The sequence below is a fragment of the Tenrec ecaudatus genome, chromosome 10, assembly GCF_050624435.1.
Source record: "Tenrec ecaudatus isolate mTenEca1 chromosome 10, mTenEca1.hap1, whole genome shotgun sequence".
Taxonomy (NCBI): Eukaryota; Metazoa; Chordata; class Mammalia; order Afrosoricida; family Tenrecidae; genus Tenrec; species Tenrec ecaudatus.
In genome coordinates, this window is record NC_134539.1 from 151399964 (window position 1) to 151424946 (window position 24983).

General features: G+C 57.1%; 1 protein-coding gene across 2 annotated transcripts in view; it reads right to left on the bottom strand.

Annotated features, from left to right (window-relative positions):
- The window catches only part of SDK2 (sidekick cell adhesion molecule 2), a 283506-nt gene that overhangs the window by 80618 nt on the left and 177905 nt on the right, over nucleotides 1-24983 (bottom strand). For both annotated transcript variants that reach the window (XM_075562175.1, XM_075562174.1), the window contains exons 6-15: nucleotides 19144-19255; nucleotides 18824-19014; nucleotides 18651-18734; nucleotides 15872-16066; nucleotides 14666-14782; nucleotides 13105-13272; nucleotides 12182-12284; nucleotides 1743-1919; nucleotides 1360-1496; nucleotides 483-630 (exon numbers count right to left, since the gene is read on the bottom strand). In XM_075562175.1, the coding sequence (XP_075418290.1) occupies nucleotides 483-630; nucleotides 1360-1496; nucleotides 1743-1919; nucleotides 12182-12284; nucleotides 13105-13272; nucleotides 14666-14782; nucleotides 15872-16066; nucleotides 18651-18734; nucleotides 18824-19014; nucleotides 19144-19255 (1432 nt within the window). The remainder of the gene's footprint in view (nucleotides 1-482; nucleotides 631-1359; nucleotides 1497-1742; nucleotides 1920-12181; nucleotides 12285-13104; nucleotides 13273-14665; nucleotides 14783-15871; nucleotides 16067-18650; nucleotides 18735-18823; nucleotides 19015-19143; nucleotides 19256-24983) is intronic.

Here is a 24983-nt window from a genome sequence, read left to right on the forward strand (position 1 = left end):
CCCGAACTGCCCACCTGTGGGTTAGCAGCCTAGTGGACCCTCCAGAAAACCAAGCCAAACCTGCTGCCTGGCCAGTCAATTCCAACTCAACAGCGCCCCTGGAGGCCAGGGGAAGACTGCCTGGAGCAGCCAGCCACGCCTCTGCTGGGGTGGGTGCCCACCTCTCTGCTGAGGAAGGACTGGTGGGTGCCCACCTCTCTGGTCGCTCCAGTTTGCAGACAGGCACTTAACCCTAGGTGCCACCAGGGCCCCTCTGGCACCCTCTAGGGATGACCTGTTTCCTGCTGTCCCGCTCACACCTGCCAGCACTTGGGCAGATAGGGCGCAGGCGTCTTTGCACCCATTTTACAGATGTGGAGCCTGAGTCCCGAGGGACAGAGAGAATCCCAGTGGGGTGTGTGTTGATGTTGGCTGTCCCCTGCCTCCCCCACCTTGGGCGCCTCACCGGGAGCAGCGGCCATGGAGGGAGCGGGCCTCCTCACCTCTCCGTGTCCCTGCTGAACTGGCCTTTGCCCACATCGTTGACGGCACACAGTCGGAACTGGTAGGACCGGGCTGGGGCCAGGCTCTTGACCATCACCGAGGTTGCCTCGGGGTCCACGCTGGCCAGGAGCGCTGTCCAGGGGGCATCTGCAGGGACAGAAGGTGGGGCAGAGTGGGTAGCTGGGGGAACTACTGTACCCCTCCCCCAGCAGGGGCCACACCTCACGGGCTAGCGGAGGAGTGCCCAGCCCTGCAAGGGGAAGTGGACATCAATCACGCCATCTTTTTCCAGTGCCTTAGCCTGTGACCGGGGTCGGGGGACAAAGGTGCTGGGTGAAGAAGCAAGGGCTCTTGGGAACTGAGTCACCTCACGTTGGTATGTTTCTCAGACCTGAGAGTTCAAGGTCACTTGAGAACTTGCTGCCATTGAGTCCATTCCGACTCATAGCAACCACTGGGTGGAACTGGCCCTGTGGGTATCCAAGACTGTCAACTCTTTAGGGGAGCAGTAAGCCTCCGCATTGTCCTGCAGAGCAGCTGGTGGGCTTGAACTGTTGACCTTGAGGTTAGCAGCCCGACATGCAGCCCACTGCCCACTGGATAGAGGGGGAGGACACTGCGATTTGAGGAGCTTCGGAGACTCTGGTCCTTAGTCCCCCTTCAGCTCTGGGCTCGAACGCACCCCAAAGCTGACTCTTCAGCCAGACAACTGACAACTCTATCAAGGAACCATTGTGAGGACGGCGCGGGACCAGGCATTGGTTCGTTCTGTTGTGCACGGGGCTGCTGTGGGTCGGAATTGACCCACGACCCCGAACAACCGAGGCACAGAACCGAGGGCCCCTGAGGTCTTGGTGGGGGTAGGGGCAGCCTTACTGTTTTCCGACATCTCCAGGATGTATCGGAGCAGAGGGCTGTTGCCGTCGAAGGGTTTGGCCCACGTCAGGTTGATAGCTCGCTTCTCTGTGGAGCTGAGAGTGGCCACTGGGTGCTCAGGGGCGTGGGGCAATTGCCTAGGGGAGAGAGAGGCATGGTGGGGGACCTCGAGCTGCCATGGCACCCATGCCTCCCAGCCCGATGCCTGGAAATCCTTCTCCAGAGCCCACCTGCTCAGCACCACGCCCATAACCCCGCTGGGGAAGAGCCCAGGGGAGGGTGACAGGTAGGGGGTGTCACCCTAGAGCTCGTGGCTTGCCCGGTGGGGCCTGGTTTGCTCTGAACCTTTGGTGCGCTCCTGTGGGCACAGGGTGTAGCCTCACCTGACACGCAGGTGGGCACTCCGGGAGTCATTGCCTCCGACCGAGAGAACACGACAGGTGTACGTGCCGATGTCCCCCGACCACGTCTGCGAGATGTGCAGGGAGCCGTTCTTGTCCAGGCGGGTGCGGGGGTTGCCCTCCACGCCCAGGGTGGCCCCGTCCTTCTCCCAGACATACCTACGGGTGAGGAGCAAGAGAGGTGAGGCGGGGTGAGCGGGATGGTATTCTGTGGGTGGGGGTGGGCTGACTTTACGCCCAGTTGAACCGGATGATGCAGGGGGCCTGCCGATTGCCTGCCAGACAGGTGTGCTCCATTCGGGGTTTCCTTGGTGGGTTTCTAGAAGTGGATCCCCGGGACTTTCCTCCTCCTCTAACTGAGCCCTGGAGTCCCAGAGAAACCTGTTCAGATTCCATCACAACCTGCATGCTGTGTGTGTGTGTGTGTGTGTGTGGTGTGCACTGACCAGGACTCACACCCGTGTCTCCCACATGGAAGGCGAGGAGGCTACTGTCGACTCACCACGTCCCTCTCCCAAAGTGGACAGGGTTGATTCCCACTCAGAGAGACCTCACGGGGCAGAGCAGACCTGGCTCTGAAGCCACACACCTTTCTTCTTTGGGATGGGCTAGGGGTTCCGGCGGCTGACCTTTCAGTTAACAGCCAAGTGTGTGACCATTGCACCACCAGAGTGGGCAAGGGGAGGCAAGCTCTACCAGCTCAAGCCTGAGAAGCTTCCAGACTCAGTCTGCAGCAGTTCGTCCAGGGCTGGTCTTGGACTGGGCCAGGCATTGGGGGGTGGGGGGTGGTTGGGTGGGGGGGAGGTGACTGACCCTGACTCCTGGCGGCCCATGACTGCCAGAAAAAAATCCATTCCTTGAGTTCTTATGGGCCAAGATTTTGGAAGGAGGCTGCCAGCCCTTTCTTTTGCGGTACCTCTGGGCAGACTCGAACCTTTCCATGAGCAGCCTGATGTGCGAGCTGGCACCCAGCCATCTGAACTGCCTGGGGAACTTGGGGAGGCTGCTGGAGTCCTCCATCTCGGCGGTGGGTGGTGGACAGGGCAGGGGCCGTCCTGGTTCTCAGTTGTTCCCACACCTCCGTTTTAGCGCTAGGTCAGCGCCAGGTTGCTTTTGGCCACAGACCACTGGGACACAGCCAGCCCCACAAAGCCAGGCCTGCGGTCTTCCTCCGGAAGGGCGGAAAGACGGCAGCTTGGAAAGGAGAGCCGCTTCCGCACAGCACGCATTTCGGAATTAGTTTTAGGAGGGGAATCATCTGATCGATGCATCGCTGTGACAAATTGACTTCAGTGTCCAAGAAAATCACTTTGGCTGTGGTCAGCCAGTACAAACGGGCCCTGAGAAATGAGTCACGCGCCCGAGCCTGACAATGCCAGCGATCTCGTCTGGGGGGAGCCCACGGTCATCCTTGTCATCGGCTCTGGGGTGGATGGCACGCCGCCACCACGGGGGATGGGGCTCTCCTTGCTGGGGCTGGCCTGCACGGGGTGGTAACCAAGAACCAATGGCCTGGGGGATGGAGGCCACACTTGCTAGGCGCGCTAGCAGGGCCGCGATGGGGGATGCAGAAGAGTGATCCTTTGCCTCAGGGGGGGCGAGGGCTTGGCTCCTAGCCAGCCCACCTCAGGGGCGGCCACCACCCATCTGTCAGTGGAGGCTGGGGTGTCCAGAGAATGCTGAGTAAGTTTCAGCGGTACTCCCAGATGAAGACTCACTAGGAAGAAAGGCTGGGCTCTCTGTTTCTGAGAACCAGCCCGTGAAGGCCTTAGGGACCAGGGGAGGCCCATCTGCAGCCCATTGTGGGAGCAGAGCAGGACCAGGCAGGAGAATAGGGCCACAGGACACAGGGGTCACCATGAGTCAGGGGTCACCTCCATGGCAGCTAATGTAAGGACAATAGGAATTACTCAGGGGAGGGAGCTTGTCATTTTTTTTAAGCCTAAGTTATGAGAAGAAAATCAGAGACAGAGAAGTAGAAAGTATAGATAAAAACTAGGAAAAACCGATAAACAAGCGGCCATCTAGCTCAGAAGCAACAAAGTCCACATGGAAGAACACACCAGCCTGTGTGATCGAGTGGTCCCAAAGGGATCAGTTACCAGGTATCAAAGAACAAAAAATCATATCATTGACTGCACACCTCCATGATAGGATCGCTGAAGACAAATGGGTGCATAAGCAAATGTGGTGAAGAAAGCTGATGGTGCCCGGCTATCAAAAGAGATAGTGTCTGGGGTCTTAAAGGCTTGAAGGTGAACAAGCGGCCATCTAGCTCAGAAGCAAAAAAGCCCACATGGAAGAAGCACACCGGCCAGTGCGATCACGAGGTGCCAAGGGACCAGGTATAAGGCGTCATGCAAAAAAAAACAACAACAACGATATAAGTGTGTGTATGTATATGTATATGTATATATATACCATATTAAATGAAGGGGGAAGTGCAGAGTGGAGACCCAAGGCCCAAGTGTCGGCCAATGGAGATCCCCTCATAGAGGCATTTAGGAGAGGAGATGGGTTAATTAGGGTGCGAGGTAGTACCGATGAAGAACACAGCTTTCCCCCAGATCCTGGATGCTTCCTCCCCCCAACTACCATGATCCGAATTCTATCTTGCAGGCCTGGATAGGACAGAGGCTGTACACTGGTACATATGAGGGCTGGAGGTACAGGGAATCCAGGGTGGATGATACCTTCAGGACCAAGGGTGTGAGGGACGATGCTGGGAGAGTGGAGGGTGAGTGGGTTGGAAAGGGGGAACTGATTACAAGGATCCACATGTGACCTCTTCCCTGGGAGAGGGACAGCAGAGAAGGGGGGAAGGGAGACTCTGGATAGGGCAAGATATGACAAATAACGAGGTATAAATTACCAAGGGCACATGAGGGAGGGGGGAAAGGGGAGGGAGGGAAAAAAAAAAGAGGACCTGATGCAAGGGGCTTAAGTGGAGAGCAAATGCCTTGAGAATGATTGGGGCAGGGAATGTATGGATGTGCTTTATACAATTGATGTATGTATATGTATGGATTGTGGTAAGAGTTGTTTGAGTCCCTAATAAAATGTAAAAGAAGAAAAGAGAAAAAAATGATTAGGGCAAAGACTGTACAGATGTGCTTTATACAATTGATGTATGTATATGTATGAACTGTGATAAGAATTGTATGAGCCCCAATAAATTGTTAAAATTAAAAAAAAGAGAGAATGAAAAGCATGCAACGTACTTGGTAAAAAAAAAAAAACTAGGAAAAACCAAACAAACAAATAAACCCATTACTCTTAAAAATAACAAATATTAAGGTAGTAAATGGACATTAGACCTCCACTCAAGTACTCCCTCAATGCAAGAACACTTTTCTCTATTAATCTGCCATTCCATGATGTTCACCTTCCCGACACGATTGCTGAAGACAAAGTGGGTGCATAAGCAAATGTGGTGAAGAAAGCTGATGGTGCCCAGCTATCAAAAGATATAGCATCTGTGGTCTTAAAGGCTTGAAGATAAACAAGCGGCCATCTAGCTGAGAAGCAAAAAGCTCACATGGAAGAAGCACACCAGCTTGTGTGATCATGAGGTGTCAATGTGATCAGGTATCAGGCATCAAAGAACAAATAAAATCATATCACTGTGAATGAGGGGGAATGTGGAGTGGAGACCCAAAGTCCATCTGTAGGCAACTGGACATTCCCTTACAGAAGGATCGCAGGGAGGAGATGAGCCAGTCAGTGTGCAGTGTAGCAATGATGAAATATACAACTTTCCTCTAGTTCTTAAATGCTTACTCCCCCCCACTATCATGATCCCAATTCTACCTTACAAATCCGGCTAGACCAGAGGATATACACTGGTACAGATAGGAACTGGAAACACAGGGTATCCAGGGCAGATGATGTCTTCAGGACCACTGGTGAGAGTGGTGACACTGGGAGGGTGGAGGGAGGGTGGGGTGGAAAGGGGGAACCAATTACAGGGATGCACATATAACCCCCCTCCCTGGGGGACAGACAACAGAAAAGTGGTGAAGGGAGACACTGGACATTGTAAGATGACAAAATAATTTATAAATTATCAAGGGCTCATGAGGGAGGGATCGGGGAGGGAGGGGGAAATGAGGAGCTGATACCAAGGACTCAAGTAGAAAGCAAATGCTTTGAGAAAGATGATGGCAACAAATGTACAAATGTGCTTGACACAATGGATGAATGGATGGATTGCGATGAGTTGTATGAGCCCCCCCAAAATGATTTAAAAAATCACCAACAACCTTAAGAACCATTCCCATCAGAGTAGAACTGGATTCATAGTGACCCTACAGAGGGCTGCCTTATGGGGTTTCTGAGCCCGTCTGTAATCTTTACGGAAGCAGGCGGCTTCTTCTTGCTCCTGCAGCAGCTAGTGGGTTGGAACTGCAGACCTTGAGGTTAGCAGTCCGAAGCCTAGCCGACAGCACTCCTGGGCTCCGTGGTGGTTAGACTCAAAACACAAAGCAAAAAACCCAAACAAATTCACTGCCACCCAAGAAAACCCCTAAAACTCACTGCCACCGAGTCAATTCTGACTCATTGCAACCCCATGGGGCAGGATAGAACTGCTCCATGAGTTTCCGAGACTGTAACTCATGATGGCAGTAGAAAGGTCCGCCTTTCTCCTGTGGAGCCGCTGGTGGTTTTGAACTGCCGACCTTGCTGTTGGTGGCCCACTGTGTACCCACTACACCACCAGGGCCCCTTGCTAGTTGTCAGGTCAGGAGCTGTCAAATGGACGCTATCAACAAGAACAGAAACTCGTTGTCACCCAGCAACCACTGACCTTGCAGCTAACAGTCTGATGCGTATCCCAGGGCGCCACTAGGGCTCCAGACATGACTTGGAGCTGAAGCGTACGGTACTTCAGGAGGACTCAGCTCCCCTCAAGGTAGAGAAGGCGAATCCTCACCACTGGACCAGCCAGCCACATCATGGTGAACGGAGCAGAGATGGACGTGGTCACGGATTTCGGTTCGTGTGGATCCACAATCAATGCTCACAGAAGCAGCGGGCAAGAGGTCAAGTGACACATTGCGCAAGACCTCTTAAAAGTGCTGAAGAGCAAGGGTGCTACTTTGAGGACTAAGGGGTGCCTGGCCCAGCTGCAGCATTCTCAGTCACTCGTAGGTATGCCAGAGTTGGACACAGCGCAGGGAAGACTGAAGAAGAATCGCATTTGAATGGGGATGGAGACTATTGAAACCATCATGGCCTGCCAAAGCACCATGCAAGTCTGTCTTGGAAGAAGCACTCCTAGAATGCTCCTTAGACGCAGGGAAGGCGAGACCTTGCTTCACGTGTTTTGGACGCATTGTCAGGAGAGACCAATCCCTGGCGAAGGACATCGTGGTTGGTAAGGCAGAGGGGCAGCGGAAGAGAGGAAGGGCCTTGAGGAGATGGGTGGACAGAGCTGCGGTGTTGGTACAAGGGCAGTTGTGAGGATGGTGCAGGACCGGGCAGTGTTTTGCTCTGTTGTGCACACGGTCGCTAAGAGTTGGAACCTACCCAACAACAACAGCAGCAGCAGCACCCCTGTGGTGACATCATCTGGTTTGGGACTTGAGAGGATTCAGAGTGAAGGGGTGGAGTCTAGTCTGTCAATCAGGTCATAGCCAATGGGGCCTCTGTGTGGGCTTGACCTTCTCCTGAGAATTCTGGGAACGCCTGGATTTTTCTCCTTGGAGGCGGGAGCCATTTCTCTTTCTCTCTGCTCACTCCCTTGGAGACGCTCTTGACAAGACACATGGCTCTATGCTGATAGACCCTGGGCCCTGGGAGCTGGAGAAGCCACATGGACCTACCCTGATGCAATCAGACCTCTGGAGCTGGAGAAGCCATGTAGAGACCCCTGCCAGTGCTGAGATGTTTACAATGCCACTGGATCCACAAGACTTCCCACCCACTGGCCTGTGATCCTCCTGCATTCGGCGTCATTGCATGTGTTTCGTGAGCCTGAAGAGGACTTTATAGATTGGTATTGGACATATGGGATAATATTGGATTTATGTACTGGGCTGGGACGTTTTCCTCAATATTCAATTGTGCTTATATTATATACCTTTCTTATATGCCTATGAGTATCTATGAATTTGTTTCTCTAGTCTACCCAGACTAACACAACCCCTTGGGAAATACATGTGCCAAGACCATTGAAGTTGAATCCAATTAGCAGGTTGTGGAGTCCAGTTAGAAATACAGGGGACAGAAGCACACAGTCACGCCACCAGGAAGCAGCAGACCTCCAAATCCAGAAGATGAGATCTCCCACAGCAGGGAGGCGGGCCAAAGGGTGGCCCTCTGCCTGTTTGTGTAAATAAAGTTTTATCGGAACACAGTAATTAGGACAAAGCTTGGAATATTGACTCTGGTCCTTTCGGTGAACAGGTTGGGGTCCTTCTGCCCTGCAAGAACTGGTGTCCCCAACTGATCAATGACGTGACAAGAAAATAAACAAAACAGGAAGATGGAAAGGTGGTGGGACTGAAGACGCAGTGCCATTCGGTCTTTGTTTAGAACCTCCATCCAGGCAACCACCACTGTCACTTCAGAGGTCGTCAGCGCGACAGAAACGGGGAGGAGACAGGAGCGAGCAGGAGGAAAAACACAGTCGTTACGTTTGTTTTTGTTTTAAAGTCCCAGCCGTGCACTCAGACATACTTAAGGTGAAATTACATGTCTGGGATTTTCTTTTAATGTATTGAGGTGGAAAAAAAGGCGGGGTTGGGGGTGGAGGAAATGGATCTGACAAAGCAGGCGCGTGCTGGTAATGGTGACAGAGTGGCGGGCACACGAGGGGTGATGATACAGCTCGCTTGACTTCGGTGTCTGTTTGGAAATTTCTGGAAGCAGAAGGGGGCTCATCCAAACCCGGTTGGGGCGGGGAGGCGGGAAGAGGGGTGTTTTCTAAGAGATTCTGCAATGACCGAACTATATAACTTTGGGGAATGGTTCTTCAAGGGCCGCTCAGCTTTAAATCTTATCACACAGTCCTCGGGAAATTAAAGAGGTGCAAACTTAAAGGGGTTACAAGGACATTCCTGACAGCATTTCTTTAGATGAGCAAAAACCCCAAAATAAAAACAAAACCCAAAACTAAAACTAAAGTTTTAGAAACGATTCCAATAGCCAGCACGAGAGCTGGCGACACGGAGTGGCCCCACTCACCACGGGGAGCTGTGCTCACACACAAACACTGACTGAGTTGAACCCCCAGCTCGCTTCCACGGGGTCCATGCTGGTTCGGAGCGAGCCTGCAGGGGAGGGCAGAACTGGCCCTGTGGGTGTCTCAGACGGTGGCTCTCAACGGTTGTAGGAAGCCTCACCTTTCCCAGACATTTGGGGAGCATTTAAAAAAGACAGATGCTTGGGCCCTGACTCAGAGACCAGCCGAAGCCGGTAGAAGCAGCAGGGAGACTCCGGACCCTGGCCCAAGTCCGAGGAGGAGGTGGGAGAGGGGGGCGGCCTTAGCCAGAGGCCTGATAAGGTTGAGGGTCACCAGAAACCAAGTCTTGGAAAGTTCGCAGTATGAAACTGCTCACTCTCTCAGGAGAGGGGGGGAGGCCTATCTTAAGGGGAGCCCCTTCCCGCAGGAAATCAGAAGAGAGATTTCCGCTGCCTGGCTCACAGGGCAAAAGAGCCCAGGAGGCATACTGGCTGCTAACTGCAAGGTCCGAGGTTCAAACCCACCAGCTGCTCCGAGGGAGCTGGATGAGCCAGAGTCCTTCTGTAAAGATGGACAGCATTGGAACCCCACAGAGCAGTTCCCCGCTGGCTTAGAGTCTCTGTGAGTAGGAATCGCGTCACGGGCAGTAGGTTCATTCATTCCCCTTGCAGGTCTGTAGGCTTCCCCTCTGGGAGCCCTCATGACCCAAACCAAAAAGCCATGGCCTTGCAGTCGATTCTGACTCCAAGTAGAAGTGACCCACAGGCTTCACGGGAGCCTCGTCTTTCTCCCTCAGAGTGGCTGGTGGGCCCGAACTGCCAACCTCTGAGTTAGTAGCCAAACCCTAACCCACAGTGCTACCAGGCTCCTTCCTTGTATTACAACCCAAAACCCAAACTCACTTCCACCGCCCCATTCCCTTTGGAGGGACCCTTGTTTATCTATAATCATCTCGAGAATGAATAAAATGTATGACATCTCCCAAGTACGAATAGATAATGTTTTCTAAATAAGATGCCATCTTTATTTAAAAAAAACATCACCAAATAGATATAACTCTTTGGTCACTTGGGACGTTTTCAATGGATGAGTGAATGTATTGCTGGGGCACACATGGGGATCCCTGTAGGACCCGCAGCCGCCTTCTGGTGTGTGTGTGTGTGTGTGTGTGTGTGTGTGTGTGTGTTTGAAGTTCTCTCTGAGGAGCTTTGACTGTTGGTAACTCAGGCTGATTAAGGGGATCGAAGAACAGATGTGTCTGAATGACGGGGCTGCTGGTGAGAGAGACTGAGTATCGTGGACCGCCAAAAAACCCCAAACGAATCTGTCTTGACAGCCAGAAAGCTCCTGAGAGGCCAGGATGGCGATCCTTTGTCTCACTTGGGACATGTTGTCAGGAGGGACCAGGCCCCGGAGAAGGACATCCTGCTTGCTAAAGGGAGGGGCAGCGATAGAGAGGAAGCCCGGTGAGATGGACAGGCACAGTGGCAGGCACCACTGGCTGAGACCTGAGCCCAGGTAAGAGGGCGGAGTCTCCTTCTCTTGCACACAGGGTCTCTGAGCCAGGACAGCACCTCATGGCAACAAGCTAACTTCAGATGTCGTTCCTCAAAGCCTCCGAGGACTTCAGCGTGATGCCCCCGTGGGTCGCGTGTTGCCAGTCTTACTCGTCCAGGCACATGTCTGTGCCTACGCCGGCCTCATCAGTTCTAACGAGCTGGGGTCGCTCAAACAGGGGCCTGTGAGGCACCCCCGGGCGCTCTGTGTTCTCTCCCGGGCGGGATGGTGAGGGAGCCTAGCGCCTGTACCCCCACCACACTTGGCTGCTGACAGCCTCAGGCCGGTGGCCAGGTATGCCAGACTCAGATTGTGCTCCACACGGTTTCCAGGGGCTGATTTTTCTTTTTCTTCTGAGTCTCCGCCAGCCTGCTGGTTCAAAGCCCAGGTCGTCCCTCCTGGGGTCTCGGGTGGTGCAGCCCTGTGGCCTGTCATATGCCCAGTGACCACCAGATGGCTCCCCAGCACACACTTGCCTTCTGGACAGATGCAGGGAGTGCCCTTTCTCCAAGACCCCAGCCCAGGGGTCCTCAAACTTTTTAAACAGGGGGCCAGTTCACTGTCCCTCAGGCCCACTGGAGGGCCAGACTATAGTTTAAAAAAATATGAACAAATTCCTATGCACACTGCACATATCTTACTTATTTTGAAGTAAAAACAAACAAATGGGGCAAAAACACCTCGGCGGGCCACATGTGGCCCGTGGGCCCTAGTTTGAGGATGCCTGGCTCAGCCCTTCCAGCCTTCCGGACACTTGCTTTAGCAGGATTGCAAACCAAGCTCACTGTCAGTGATCCTATAGGACAGAGAGGACCTGTGCTTGTGGGTTTCTGAGACCGTAACTCTTTATGGGGGAAGAGAGCCCCATCTTTCTTCTGCAGAGCAGCTAGTGGTTTTGAACTGCTGACCTTAGGGTTATTAGCCCTGTGTGTAACCCACTATGCCACCTGTAAAACAGAGAGGCAAACCAGAGGGATGTTTGCGTTCAGGGGAGCAGTTGGTCCTTGTACTCAGAGGAGACACGGCAGGGGTTCCTGGCTGCCCCCCCCAGCCCCCTGCAGGGGTGGTCACTGCAGGTCCCCAGCACAGTCCAGGAAGAGGTGAACTGGGTCACACCTGTCCTTCAGGTCACCCCAGGGGTGCTGTCCTGACCCTCGGCCTGGCACGGCTCCAGAGTCTCTTTCCCACGACCCCCGGTGGGCTTGGCCAGCTAGCAGGGGTGCCTGCAACCTCATGCCTCTTTCTCCCCCAAGTTATCCCCCCTCCTTCCCCTTCTCCCTCCGATGCTGGCGAGGCCTCAAGTCAACCCCAGGTGGCTCGGGTCCCAGGTAGCTAGTTGCCTAGCACCTGCCAGGTTCCGTCCCTGGGTATCACAAGCGTGGCCAACCTGCTCTGCGGCTAACAGCAAGGTGGGGACCAGCGCCCACCCAGAGGTGCCTCTTAAGAAAGACCTGGCGATCTGCTTCCAACAGGTCAACCCCCCCTGCAGCCCCCAGGGGCGCAGCGCTCCTGCGACACACATGGGGCACCCTGAGCCGTGGCCCTGCACGCCGCTCTGTGGAGGGACCCCAGGCTGTGACTTGACCCTACAGGCAGTGTCCATGGTTTATTAAACACCTGGGGCTGGCTACAAGCTGTCCCTTCCTCAGCGCCCCCTTCCCCCCCGCAGGGTGAGTACCTGACAGTCACTCTGGGGTCATGGCTCACGCCGCACACCATGGAGGCCTGGGTGCCCTTGATGACACTCTGGTCCTGGGGGGGCTTGGTGATGCGGGTCCGGGCTGAAAGAGAGCAGGAGGCTGAGTGGTGAAAGTGGACAGGGATGGACGACGGGCCATGTAGCCTGGCTCGCGGTGAGGGATGGCAGCCCTGAACCCACACGGGCGGGACTCCAACCTCGGGGACTCCCACGAGGGCCAGCCACCCAGAACAGAGCTTGCTCCGGTGACTTTGGGCCTGGGAACCATGTCCTACGGATGTCTTCCTGGCTTTTGCTCCTACAAGCCCACAGGATGGAGAAACAGAATACAGACACGTGGGGGGTGGGGTGGGGTGGCTATGGCTGCGGCACATCAGGGTGCAGCCGAGGGCTAGACGCCCCCCACCCCCACCCCAGGTATTCCGCCACTCACTGCTCAGGCTCAACAGGTGGCCCCCAGGTACGAGGACCTTGGTCCTAAGAGTCCTGTCCTGGAGTGGAACGGGCTGCCGGTATTTGCAGCCCACCTGGGATCCCTACCCCCCAAGTCCCTGAGTGGCCTGTTCCAGTCAAGGCTCTTCCTGGCACTCGGCCCCACCCACCTGATGATGTAGTGTCTGTGGCTGATCCCACGTCTGGGCCGCAGAGCCTAAAATATGCACTCTCGGGGATTACAGGAAGCACTTGCCCATACCTGCCTTCCAGTGTGAGGGCGGCGCCCACAGCAGGGTCCTGGACACCTGACACCCCTTACCGGACTCCCAGCTGGGCCCTGACCTCTGTGGCCCGCCCTCCAGGGACGATCCTGGCTAGACAGATGCCCAGATGTGCGTCCCCAGCCCTGCGGTGCACCTTCTTATACACAGATGTGTGAATGATGGGATTGCGCCGGACACACTCACCCCAAACAACCAGGTCCGCCGAGGCCTCGTCCACCCCCCGGGAGTTGGTGGCCAAGCAGGTGTAGGTGCCGGCATCCAGGATGTGCGTGGGGCTGACCAGCAGGCTGCCCGACTCCAGGAGCGTGAAGCGGGGCAGCTGGATGGAGCCGCTGGCTAAGATGCGCTCTCCTGGGGCGACATGGTGGGGGTGGTGCTCAGGCTGCAGGATCCCAGAGCTGCCTCAGGGCCCCCAGCACCCTTCCAGGGACACTCCTGGCACCCTGCCATGGAGCCCCTGAACACTGGAGACCCCCAACATCCTACCTGGTAGATTCCTTAGACCTCACCCTGATATCCTGTCCTGGAGTCTCCCCAAGCCCCGAGAGACTGCTGACACCCCACCCAGGGGACCCCCCCGTCAGACAACCCCTTGACATGATCTAAGCAAATCCACCCCAGCAGGCCCCCAACACGCAGCCAGATAGTCCCAGACATCCCACCGAGAAGCACCCCCCCTCTGACTTTTCTGTGTGTCCAGAGCACACCTCCCACCTGGCCCCAGCTCCTGCTGAAACGCTGGAAGTTCCACTGTGGCAGGGAGGCCCAGAGAGCCCTCTGCCTTGGTGACTAGCACAAGGTCACATGGACACAGAGGGGGCCCAGATCCCCGGATGTCCCCAGCCTCAGCTGCTGTCCGCCCTTCCCGTCTCCTGAGCCGGAGCAGCAGCTGGCACCAGGCGGGTGAGGAGCAGACAGTGTGACAGGTGGTTTGGAGCACCTGCCGCAGGAACCTCTGCAGGGTCACCTTCAGCGAGAGGAGGGGGGCCCGGATAGGAACATAGCATCTCTGGGTAGGACGGAGACCCCCCTGTGCAGTGGGCCAGGAAGGAGGGACCTGAGTGAGCCGAGGTGAGCCCAGCAAGGCCGAGGCACTGCTGCCCTGAGTGGGGAGGGCTCCGTGGGGCGCGCACAGGAGGACCTGGCTCCCGCTGGGGCGTGAGCACCCCATTGCTGGACTCCTTACTAAGCACTTTAGGCCAGGCCCCAGGCCAGTGAACATGCAGGGGTGGATGACGATGAAAATATAGTGCACGATGATAATATAGTGGGGCAGGAGGCCCGGGGGCAGGGGGAGGTCTGTGATGAAGGGGATCCCATGGGAAACTTGGAGACGGAGGGGCGACTGTGTGGACATGCGTGTGATATGGGCACACACGTGTGTGTGTGTGTCTACATGGGGAACTAGGAGTATTGGTGTGCAGAGGGGGAGTAGTGGGTGTGCGGGACCCAGACTATGAGGCAGGGGGACCTGGGCTGGGTGGGCTGCTACCACACAGGACTAGTGGATGCTAGGAGCCACCACCTCCCCGCACAGGGCACTCTCCTCTCGCCTTCCTGGCTGTCCCTGTCCCCACTGTACAGAGCGGGAAGCTGGCCACACCCGCAGAGGTGGCAGCGATACCCTCTGGAGCAGTCCAGGGTCTGGCACCCAGCTCAGCGTGCCCCAGAATTCAGCTCTGGAGACCACCCTAGACTACTACCCAGGCCCCCTGGCCCCCAAAGCCAAGAGCGTCCCACTTACCTTTTTGCCACGTGATGGCCGGCCGGGGTGCCCCCGAGGTCTCACAGGCCAGGACCACCGACATGCCGTCAATCACTGTGCTGTCCAGGGGGCCCCTGGTGATGTTGGGGGCGATGCCTGGAAGCAGAGATAGGGAGGATGCTCAGCTGCACCCCGGGAGGGAACCCCACTGTCACTGGGCCTCTCCTGCCATCCAGCTGGGCACCTACGCTCCGCGGGGCTCTCAGCCCAGACGTCCCCAGAGAAGGACACAGAGACCCAGGTTGCACCCAGTCTTGTTCCTCAGAAGCCAAGCCCTGCCCGCCCCTCAGGCAGATCACAGCCCCCAAGTCATCGGGACTCACCCTCCCCCAACAAGGAAGTTTCTGTGTTTTGGCGTCTTAAAGGAAAAGCGGCGGTGGCTACCGGGAGACCCCCCCCCCCCAGGAGACCCCCACCCACCGGGAGATCCCCACACCTGAAGAGCCCCTCTCCCCTAGCTGTTGGGGCTACGTTGCTTCACATGGGAACCCCCTCCTTGTCTGTGTTCCTGGGGCAGATGGCTGGTCTGACAGGAGCAGGAGCGGGGCTGAGAGCGGAGTTTAGGTCACCTCCATCAACAGGGACCGGTGACAAGCCCTTGGGACTCAAGGTCAGCCCTTAACACCCTGGGCTGTGGACAATGAGGCCACCAGCACCTCTGCACACGGGTCTGTGCATCTGTCACTTGGACCAACAGACACTGCCATCGAGCCAGAGCTGACTCAGAATGACCCTGTAGGACAGGGCAGACCTGCCCCTGTGGGTTCTGAGATTGGCCCTCTTGACGGGAGTGGAAAGTCCTGTCTTTCTCCCGTGGAGCGGCTGGTGGTTTTGAACTGCTGACCTTGTGACTAGCAGCCCAGTGTGTGACCACTACACGACCTGTCCCCAGGCTCTTTTTCATTGTGACAGCAGCTCTGGGAAGCCGGCCAGGCTGGGCAGCTATGTCTTGCCCTGAAATAGACTCCAAGGGGTGAGGCGAGGAAAGGGCCCTCCATCTTGACTCTGGGCACACGAGTGAGTTTGCTCTGGCTGGCATGGGGTCACAGGCTGGTGCCCCCCACCAGCCCCCAAGGCTACTGGGCCGAGCAGCTCCTGGGGTCCCATCTCTGCCGAGACCCAGGAAGGGAGGAAGCTGCATCCCAGGTGGGTAGGGCTCCTGGCAGGGCTGGGAGGTGGGCTTACTGGTGACAGCCAGGTAGGTGGAGGTCTGCACCTCGCCAGCCCCATTGCGGGCGAAACACTGGAACATGCCCGTGTCGTCGGGCACCAGCCCGCTGATCTGCAGGCCGCCGTCAGCGCGCAGCCGGAAGCGGGACAGCCTCTCCACGTCCACGACGGTCGCGTCCTTGTACCAGGTGATGGAGGGTGGCGGCACCCCTGCAGGGGACACAGGTGAGACTGTCAGCCAGGGTGCACAGGTGGGCTGCCTGCTGCTGCCCCTCTCTGCCTCTGAAGGTGCCCTGTCTCCAAGGGGCTCCACCCTGCGGGGAGAATGTCCGCAGGGTGGCTGGGTTCAGACTCTGTGGGCTGGAGGAGGGTCATGCTGACCTCTGGACCCAGCATTTGTTCCGGGTTTCGTTTGAGACTGGTGCAAATACAGGCACCTGAACATTTGCCGATTCAACCACGGCTCCACATGAAGCCCAGTGACACGGACTACATCGTCCACAGTGGCTCACCGTGCTCCTGCCTCCCTGGCTGAGTTACCCGTCACCGTGGACATCCATGCACTGCCCGCTAAGCCCCCTGGTCACCACGAACACATCATCTCTGGCTTCTCGCTATCAGTGAGGTCAAACGATCTCTGACCTGTGGGGACTGACTTGTTCCTGCATGTTGGGTGTTTGGTCAGGAGGGACAGCCCCACGCTTGGTAACGTGGAAGGGCAGCGACAAGAGGGGAGACTGCCAAGGAGATGGACCGACACAGCGGCTGCAACAGGATCAACCCCCTGTGAGGAGGGAGCAGGGCGGGGCGGAACTTTGTCCTGCCGGACACCAGGCTGCTACTAGTCAGAACCAACCCCACAGCACCGGAGCCCGCAGTTCACTCCGTGGGACATGCCCCAGGTCCACGTGGGTCTTGGGGAGCACCAGGCCCTCCACCTGCTCTGTACGGCCGGGGAGGGATCCAGGGACGGGATGGGCCATGTCCCGTTTACCCACGGACCTGCTCTTTGGCATTGTGGTGCTTTCCACTTCCAGACTACGGTGAAAAGAATTGCCACGCTAATTTTTTAAAAAGCAGTCTCTTGACCGGACTGAACTATTGTATGAAATGCAGAGTCAGTCCCAACAAAACGTTTTTTTTTTTTTTAAGGCGGCCTTTGGCAGAATCTTGCATGGGCGCCAGGGCCCCCAAGCTGGGAATGGTTCCTCCATCCACTTAACTCCTGATGTCTGGCAGCACCCTTGGCTGTGCTGCCTTGTCAGCACCAGCCCGCACCCGACGCACTCTTCCCCGGGCACCCTGGCTGGTTCCCAACTGCTTCCAGGTATTTGCTTATGAGTGCCTTCCCCAAACCCTCTTCTAATAGCACCCTGCCACGCGATGGGCCCCAAGCCTATCTCCTCCCTGACCCTCAGCGCTTCCAGCCCGGACATCACCGCACATGGCATCTCCGAGGTCAGCACCTGCCCCGTGAGGGACCACATGTTCCTAAAGGCAGTGCGTTTTCTTTCCTACTGGATCCTACACCGAGGGACACTGGATAAGCAAACCATCACTCCCCACCGTCGAGTCGGTGCCGACTCACGGAGACCCTACAGGACGGGGTACAACTGCCCCTGTGGGTTTCCGAGACTGGAACCCTTTAGGGGAGTGGAAAAGCCTCATCTTTCTCCTGTGTTGTGGCTGGTGGTTTCGAACAGCTGGCCTTGTGGTGAGCAAAGTCACGTAACCACTATGCTACCAGTGCTCTGGGGCACCCGGTAGCCGGCGGCATTTGAGATGAAGCAGGTCTGTTTATTCCCCCGTGGGCCGGCCCATCTCCTGAGCGAGAGAACAGGATTCTAGGACAGTGGAGGTTTGGTCTGGTGGTGTCGTGGTTACGCGTTGGGCTGCGATCCCCATGGTCGGCTGTTCGAAACCACCAGCAGCTCCATGGGAGGAAGACTGGGTTTTCTATTCCCGTCAACAGTGACAGTCTTGGAAACCCACGGGGGTGGCTGTGTGTCAGCGTGGACTTGGTGGCAGGGAGTTTTTGGTTTGGGAGTGTCTCTGCCGACCCCCGGCCCCTAACACAACTCAGACATGGGGGAGGGGCTCAGACTATCTTTGTAGCATGAATGAATGAATGAATGAATGAAGAGGCCTTTGTCTCCTTCCCTGGTGGAGTCTCAGGAAGGCCGTCCACGCGATGGCCGTGGGTTTGGCTGTGGGTCCCCGCTCTGTGCAGATTCTGTCTCCTCTCGGTGCTCAGTGGTGCTCCCTGTCCGGTCAATCGTGGACTTGGTCCCATTCAGGTTCTTCCTTCTCCCATCTACTCTGTTTCTCCCCCGACCCCCATGAAGGCCCTTCTCCCCTCTCTACCGCCCTCATCGCCCTTAGGTTGGAAAGTGTCACTTAGCCCGGCTACATAGGAACTGCCAGACATAGGAGAAGCTGATTCTGCAGGGGCTCCGCCAAGGGGGGTGGGGAGTGCACAAAGGAGAGCGAGCACAGAGCCCCCCCAAAAGGGCCTCAGGGTCACTGGGTGAGATGCCCTCGACACTGTCCACACCTCTGGAATGGGGGATGGTGTGGGTCTGCTCTCACAGGCCTGACGTGACGGCTGGCTGGGCCCTTTGTGGCCCCGAGGTTAGGGTGGTGTGGGGGTGGATTCGCCGTCAGAGATGACGCCCCTTTGGCCTGCTGCCCGAGCCCCGTTCTCTGCCCGACTGCCTCCATGCTCGGTGCCACGACCCAGGGGGGCGGGAGGTGGCGTGGGATGTGGAGGAGGGCCTGCAGGTGGAGGCGTTACCTTTAGCCCGGCAGGGAATGTCCACCACTTTCTCCATCTCGGCCGTGACGTGTCGTTCAGGCTCCTTGACAAACTGAGGTGGCTCTGCAGGAAAGAGGGGGGTCTTAGCCATGCGCCCGGAGACCCAACCACCGTGGATGGGGCCCTGTGGTCAGGGGAGTCCCAGAGCTCACCTAACACGGACAAGTAGGCCCCCCGGACCACGGCGGGGACGCTGCTGCTGCGCAGGACAGCCTGGCACTCGTAGTAGCCGGCATCGGCGCCCGAGGGGTTGGGGATGGTAAGCCGGCGGCTGTAGTCGCTGATGCCGGATGACAGGACTGCCCCATCTTTCTTCCAAATGATGTGCAACTTGATCAGGGGCCTGCAGGGATGAGGGTCCTGAGGAGGCAGCTTCCAAGCCTCTTGGCACCCTGAATGATCCCCTGGGGAACCCGTAGGCCAGGGCAGCACCTGAGTCAGGAGCTCTGGCAAGAGGGGCCCCTCTACCCACCTGGCGTTGGCCACGCACTCCAGGGTCACCTCCGAGGTCCCGGCCACCACGCTGGTGTTCTTGGGAGGGATGATGATCGTGGGAGCGATGGGGTCTGCTGGGCCCCCGACATCTGGGGAGAGGGCAGATGTCAGTGGGAACATAGATCCTGCTCCTCCGTGACCCATTAGAGGCGATATCCCGGGAGACCCGTGTCCCAGGGATCAGAGCAGCCACAGCGCCTGGGAGACCTCTCCCTGGAGAAGGACATCACGCTTGGTAAAGCAGAGGGGCAGCGAGGAAGAGGAAGGCCCTCGGTGAGATGGACGGACATACTGGCTGCCACCATGGGCTCAGGCAGAGGGACAGTTCATTGTGAGATGGTGCTGGACCGGGCAGTGTTTCTGTCCGTGTGCACAGGGTCCCTGTGGCTGGAGCCAACTCAATGGCCCCTAACAAAAGCAACAGTAGCGCCTGACCCTTCAGATGCTGACCCGAGACCCTCTGCTCTCTGCTCTGCCGATGTGGCATTGGATGGTGACCGGGGACGTTGCTGACCCGCAAGCCCTTGCCGCGCGCCTCAGGTAATGAAATCAAGCACACACTCGCTCGCAACCTGGCTCTGTTTTATTGCCTTCCCATCCATCTTCCTGCCTGGATTTATCCCGCTTACTTTGGCACCCCTGGCCTCTTCTGTCACCACGCAAGCTCTGGGGAGGGATAAACAACTACCAGACACTGCACCGGACGCCAGCCGGCCGACTCTAACCCCCGCCACAGGGCAGATCCGCGGTTTCTGAGGATGCGCGTTATTACAGATGCAAACTGCCTCACCTTCTTCCCTGAGAGCGGTGGGTGGCCTCAAACCGCCGGCCTTCCAGTTAGTGTTCTGATGCACAACCCTCTGTGCCCTTGTCACCAGGGATCCCTCTGGGTCCCCTGGACTCCATACTCGCTGCCCTCCAGTCGGTGCCCACTCCATAGAACAGGGTAGAATGGCCCCTGTGGGTTTCTCAGGCAAACTCTCTGCAGGAGTATAACCTCGTCTTTCTCCCACAGAGCAGCGGCTGGTTTCGAGCTCCTGACCTTGTGGCTAGCAGCCCGACATGTACCTGCTATGTCACCGGGGCTCCTCAAAAATTCCCGTGATTTTCACATGAATGTCAAGTCGGCTCTGACCCATAGCCACCCCCATGCATAACGGAACGAAACACCGCCAGGTCCTGCATCGTCCTCACATTGTCCTATGTCTGAGTCCTGTGGGCGCTGTGTCCATCCATCTCCCTGAAGGTCCTCCTCTTTATTCAGGGCCCCTCTACTTGACTGAGCACGATGTCCTTCTCCAGGGCCTAGTCTCTCCTGACACATCCAACATCCATGAGACAAGTCTCGACAGCCCTTGTTTCTAAAGGGCATCCTGGCTGTACATCTTACAGGACGGGTTGCTTGTTCTCTTGGCCGTCTCTGATACTTTTAAGTCACCAGAGGACACCCCCCCCACCCACCCAGAGGAGCCCTGGTGGTGTAGTGGTTACCCGTTGGGTTGCAATCCACAAGGTCAGCAGTTTGAAACCACCAGCCGCTCCGGGGGAGAATAAAGAGTCCCGGTCTCGGAAATTCACAGGGGACAGTGCTATCCTGTCCTACAGGGTCACTATGAGTCGCCATTGGCTGGATGGCGTTCACTTTCCAAAATCCATGGTCATCTGGGAATGGGGTCTGATCTGATCTGGAAGGAGGGGTTTGCAGACGGCCTCCAGGTCCTACTGGCGCAGGCTGGGTCTTAAACCCAGCATAACTGGTGTCCAAACCGTGAAGGGCTCAAACCCAGGCATTGACACAGGGGAGGGGTCAGGTGAAGGCGCAGGCAGAGGTGGGCGGGATGCAGCCCCAAAGGCAAGGAGGCCCCTCCCCCAGAGCCTTCAGAGGGCATGTGGCCCTGCCCACACCTGGACTCCTCCTCTGCAGAACCATCCTTTGACGCCACCCTGTCTGTGGTCCCAGGAAGGCCTCCGTGGGTGGTGGGAGCCTCCCGCCGGGTGTACATCTCGTCTCCAGCACAAAGAACAGCTGGGCCAAGTGCAGGGGCTCAGATCCGTTTGCTAAGTGACCCGGGAGCAGCCTGGCGCCCTCGCTGTGCTGCCCCCAGTGGCGCGGAGGGGAATGGCAAGCGGTGGGGGGCGCACCTGCCAGGTGTCCTGGGGGGTATTTGGGGTTCTGGTGTGTGGGTGGGGGTTCCCTGCATCACCCGGCCTAGTCTGCCGGCGCCATTTCCAACAGCGCGTGTGCACTTAGGTCCCAGAGGTTAAAGTTTCGTGTAGGTTCACCAGGCCGTCCTGCGGAGCCCAGCGATCTCCTCTGCTTCCTTGGTCCGCGCCCACCTTCCCGCTTGGGTGGGCCATTCATGCGTGCTCTTGGGCGAGCGGAGCCACCTTTTCCGCTTTCCTGTTCCTTTCCTTGATGCGTGGCTTCCCCGCCCGAGCTGGGGACTGGCTAGGCTGCTCCATTTCCTGCATCGTCTGGGGTCTTCTGCTCCCTCTTCCTGAGCCAGGGGGCTCTGAATGGAGTCTGGAGATGGGGGGCTTGTAGCTCTGCTGATCCTGGCCCCTCAGTCGGCCAAGCTCAGAGGCAGGCTCAAGAGTGGGGAAGGTTTGGGATTCTTCCTCCTCGTTTCCAGGGGTGAGACTTAGGGTTCCCCACCACCACCATTTTCATCTGAGGACAGGACCTCCTGTGGGGCCTCACACCAGGCCTCTGGCTTCTAGCTGGGCAGTGTGCCAAGGGGGAAAGATATTGGCTCGGTTTCCATCTCTGCAATTGGGGCAGAATCTGCCCTTTCAGGTGTCGTGAGTGACGATGCGCTTCCTTCCAGAGCTTTCTCTGCAGATTTCGGCTCTGCAGCTGCCACCTGCTCGAACCTCCAGCCTCCAAGTCAAACTTTTGCATCATGCCAAGGCACACCGTGGAAGAGCGCATGGTTTAGAATCAGACCAGGTGTGCGCCGCAGCTGTATCCGCCCACCACGCTGATCCAGTCTGCCCGCCGAGCAGCTAGTCTGAGAAGCTGGGTTACATGGAGAGGAACGTGGCGTCAGGATCAGAGAAGGGCACCGTACAGGTGGCCTCACCTTGCTTGCTTGAAGCGAGGAGGACTTGGAACCCTTGCTGATGAAGAAAGATCCCGAGGGTGGCCTTCGGGGTGGATTCCGACTCAGTGTGAAGGACACCCAGGTCCTCACACCTGCACCCACCAGGTCACATTATAAAAAATGGTGTGGATGTACGGCCAGGAGAGACCCATCCCTGGAGAAGGACATCCTGCTTGGTCACGTAGAGGGGCGGCGGGAATAAAGAGGAAGATGCTCAAGGAGGCAGATGGACACAATGGCTGCAACCACGAGCGCAGGCATTGGGACAAGCGTGAGGATGGCCCAGGACCACACAGCGTTTTGTTCTGTTGTCGGAAGAGCGCTGTGAGTTCGAACTGGCTGGACGGCACCTGACCACAACAGAGACCTTTTGCAGGTGATAGTGGAGCGCCAGCATCATTTCCCTCTGCGCTGACAAACCAGGAAAAAAAATAAGGGAAGGAAAAAGTCAGGTGACTGGCTTTGTGGCAGTGGTCTGGTTCAGAACCTGCAATATCTCCGAGGATCGGATGAAACAAAATCCACCACTAATCCTTGCAGCTCAGGCAGCCAGTTTTCGAAGCTCTGGGCGCTTCCAGACAAGGTCAGGTCGGGCTGCGTGTGGGTCAGCACGAGCCTGGGAAGGGCAGAGAATCCAACAGTCTCTGTGCACCTGCTCCACGGCTCCTGGAAATAAAACCTCCTGGGACTTCTTTTCTCATGACAAAGCTCTCCGGTTGGGCCCTTTCCAGAAGGCTCCGCACGCTGATTGATGCGGCTCTGGGTGGCAGCAACAGGGCAACCTTTATGGGGCCGGGAAGGGCATGCGGAGCCCAGGACCTTGGCCCTGAGCCACTTGGGGAGCCAGCCCAGCCAGCCCTCAGATTGGACGCCAGGCCTGGTTGGAGAAGGCCCAGCAGAGAATGAGAATAAAATGAACAAAATGAAGTACAAGGAAGGGGAAAGAGTGGGGGAATATAAAGCAAAATAATTGCACCTATATAAAAGGCTCATGTAGGTGTCGTAAAACGTGATCGGATTGAAAGCTGCTGATATAGCTGAATCCATAAAAGTGTGCTCTAAATTGTTTATTACACACCGGGCCGTGCAGGTACCACGGGCCCAGATTAATGGGGCTCGCGGCCGAGACAGACACTTAGAACCCCTGACGGGGACCGGCTGGGTAAACAAGGCCTGTGGAGGGAAGGTGGGACCCAGGTGGAAAAGGAGGATACAAGGCCCGGTGTGTGCACAGCGGGGCAGGAGGAAGAGTCACGAGAGACGAGGCGGGAGGGAAGCGTGCTGGAGGCTTGGAAGGGCAGGCGGCAGTGCAGGCAGGAGACAGGGTGAGAAATGGATTGTGATGCTGAGCAGGAGGAAGCGGGATTGTGGGGGCATTCCAGCAGGGCAGCACCCAAAAGGCGTGGGTTCCCACTGAGACCGAGGAGCTCTGAGCCTCCCAGGTGAATGGGGACTCCTGGCTGGGGAAGGGAGCCACAAGGTCAAAGGTTTGAGTCCGCCAGGGGCACTTTAGCAGCAAGGCAAGGAAACCAGCCAGCCCTGGGGTGGTTCCAGGTTGGACTGCTAACCACAAGGCCAGCAGTTCAAACCCACCAGCCGGTCTGCAGGAGAAAGACGAGACTGTCTGCTCCAGCAAAGAGCGGCAGTCAGGGAAGCCCATAGGGGCAGTTCTACTCTGTCCTAGAGGGTGGCTGTGAGCCCAAATGGACTCCGGGGCAGCGGGTCAACCCCATGCCAGTCTGGGAAGCCCAGAAGGGTGGTTCTTCCCTGCAGTGAGTGGGCCCCACCGAGCACTATTGCACCTGACACACTAGGGGGCGCCGTGAGCAGGTGGCTGTGGTTTCGGTGACACTGGCTTTGCCTGGCTGATGAGTGAGCAGCCGGACATCTCTACCTTGACTTCCTCCTCTGTCAAACAGGGACAAGTAGAGCTCGCTGTCTCAGAGGCTGCTGCAGAGAGCCAGTGGAGGCAGCTCAGCCACCTGCTGGGGCTCTGGGAAGCAGCAAGGGTGACAGAGATGGTTGTGGGGCCACACGGACGTGGGATGCACGGATGGCGCTGGGACATCGACCTTTTCACTTGTACTTGTGCCTCTCAAAGTCTGGGGCCTCCACATAAATACCACATCATGCGGGCCGCCCTGGGGCTCCCTGCCAGGCCCTGGAGGCCCAGAGGAGACCCCTAGCGAGCCAGGAATAAACTCTAACTTGGTGTTAGACCAAATGGGAGCAAAATCCCATTTCAAGCTCCAAGCTCCAGGGGCCTCCTGACCTGGAGGAGGGTGGATGGGAAGAAACACAGGGACCCCCAGCAAGGGGCATGGTTTTGAGACCAGCCCCACTGCACGCTACTGCACGCCAGGCTCAGGGTCCTCACGTCGCCTTATTTGGTCTTCTTAACTACTGCTTACCACAGGTGTCCACACAGAGGGGGAAACTGAGGCACTCAGTTCTCAAGCTCTGTCCAGGCTGCCTGCTCTCCTGTTACTGCCCGCCCTGCCCTGTCCTGGCACGCCCCACAGGTCTGGCACAGGCCAAGCATGCCCTTTGGTTTTTACTGTGATTTGATTTGAATGCATTCAGACATTGACATTCAAACTCAGAGCCTCCGTTCAGCTGCAGGAGTGCTTTCAGATGGGTGTGCGGGACTGTTCACACAGGCACCGAACCTGCTTCTTCCACTCCAGGGCAGATGCGATCTAAATCCAGATCA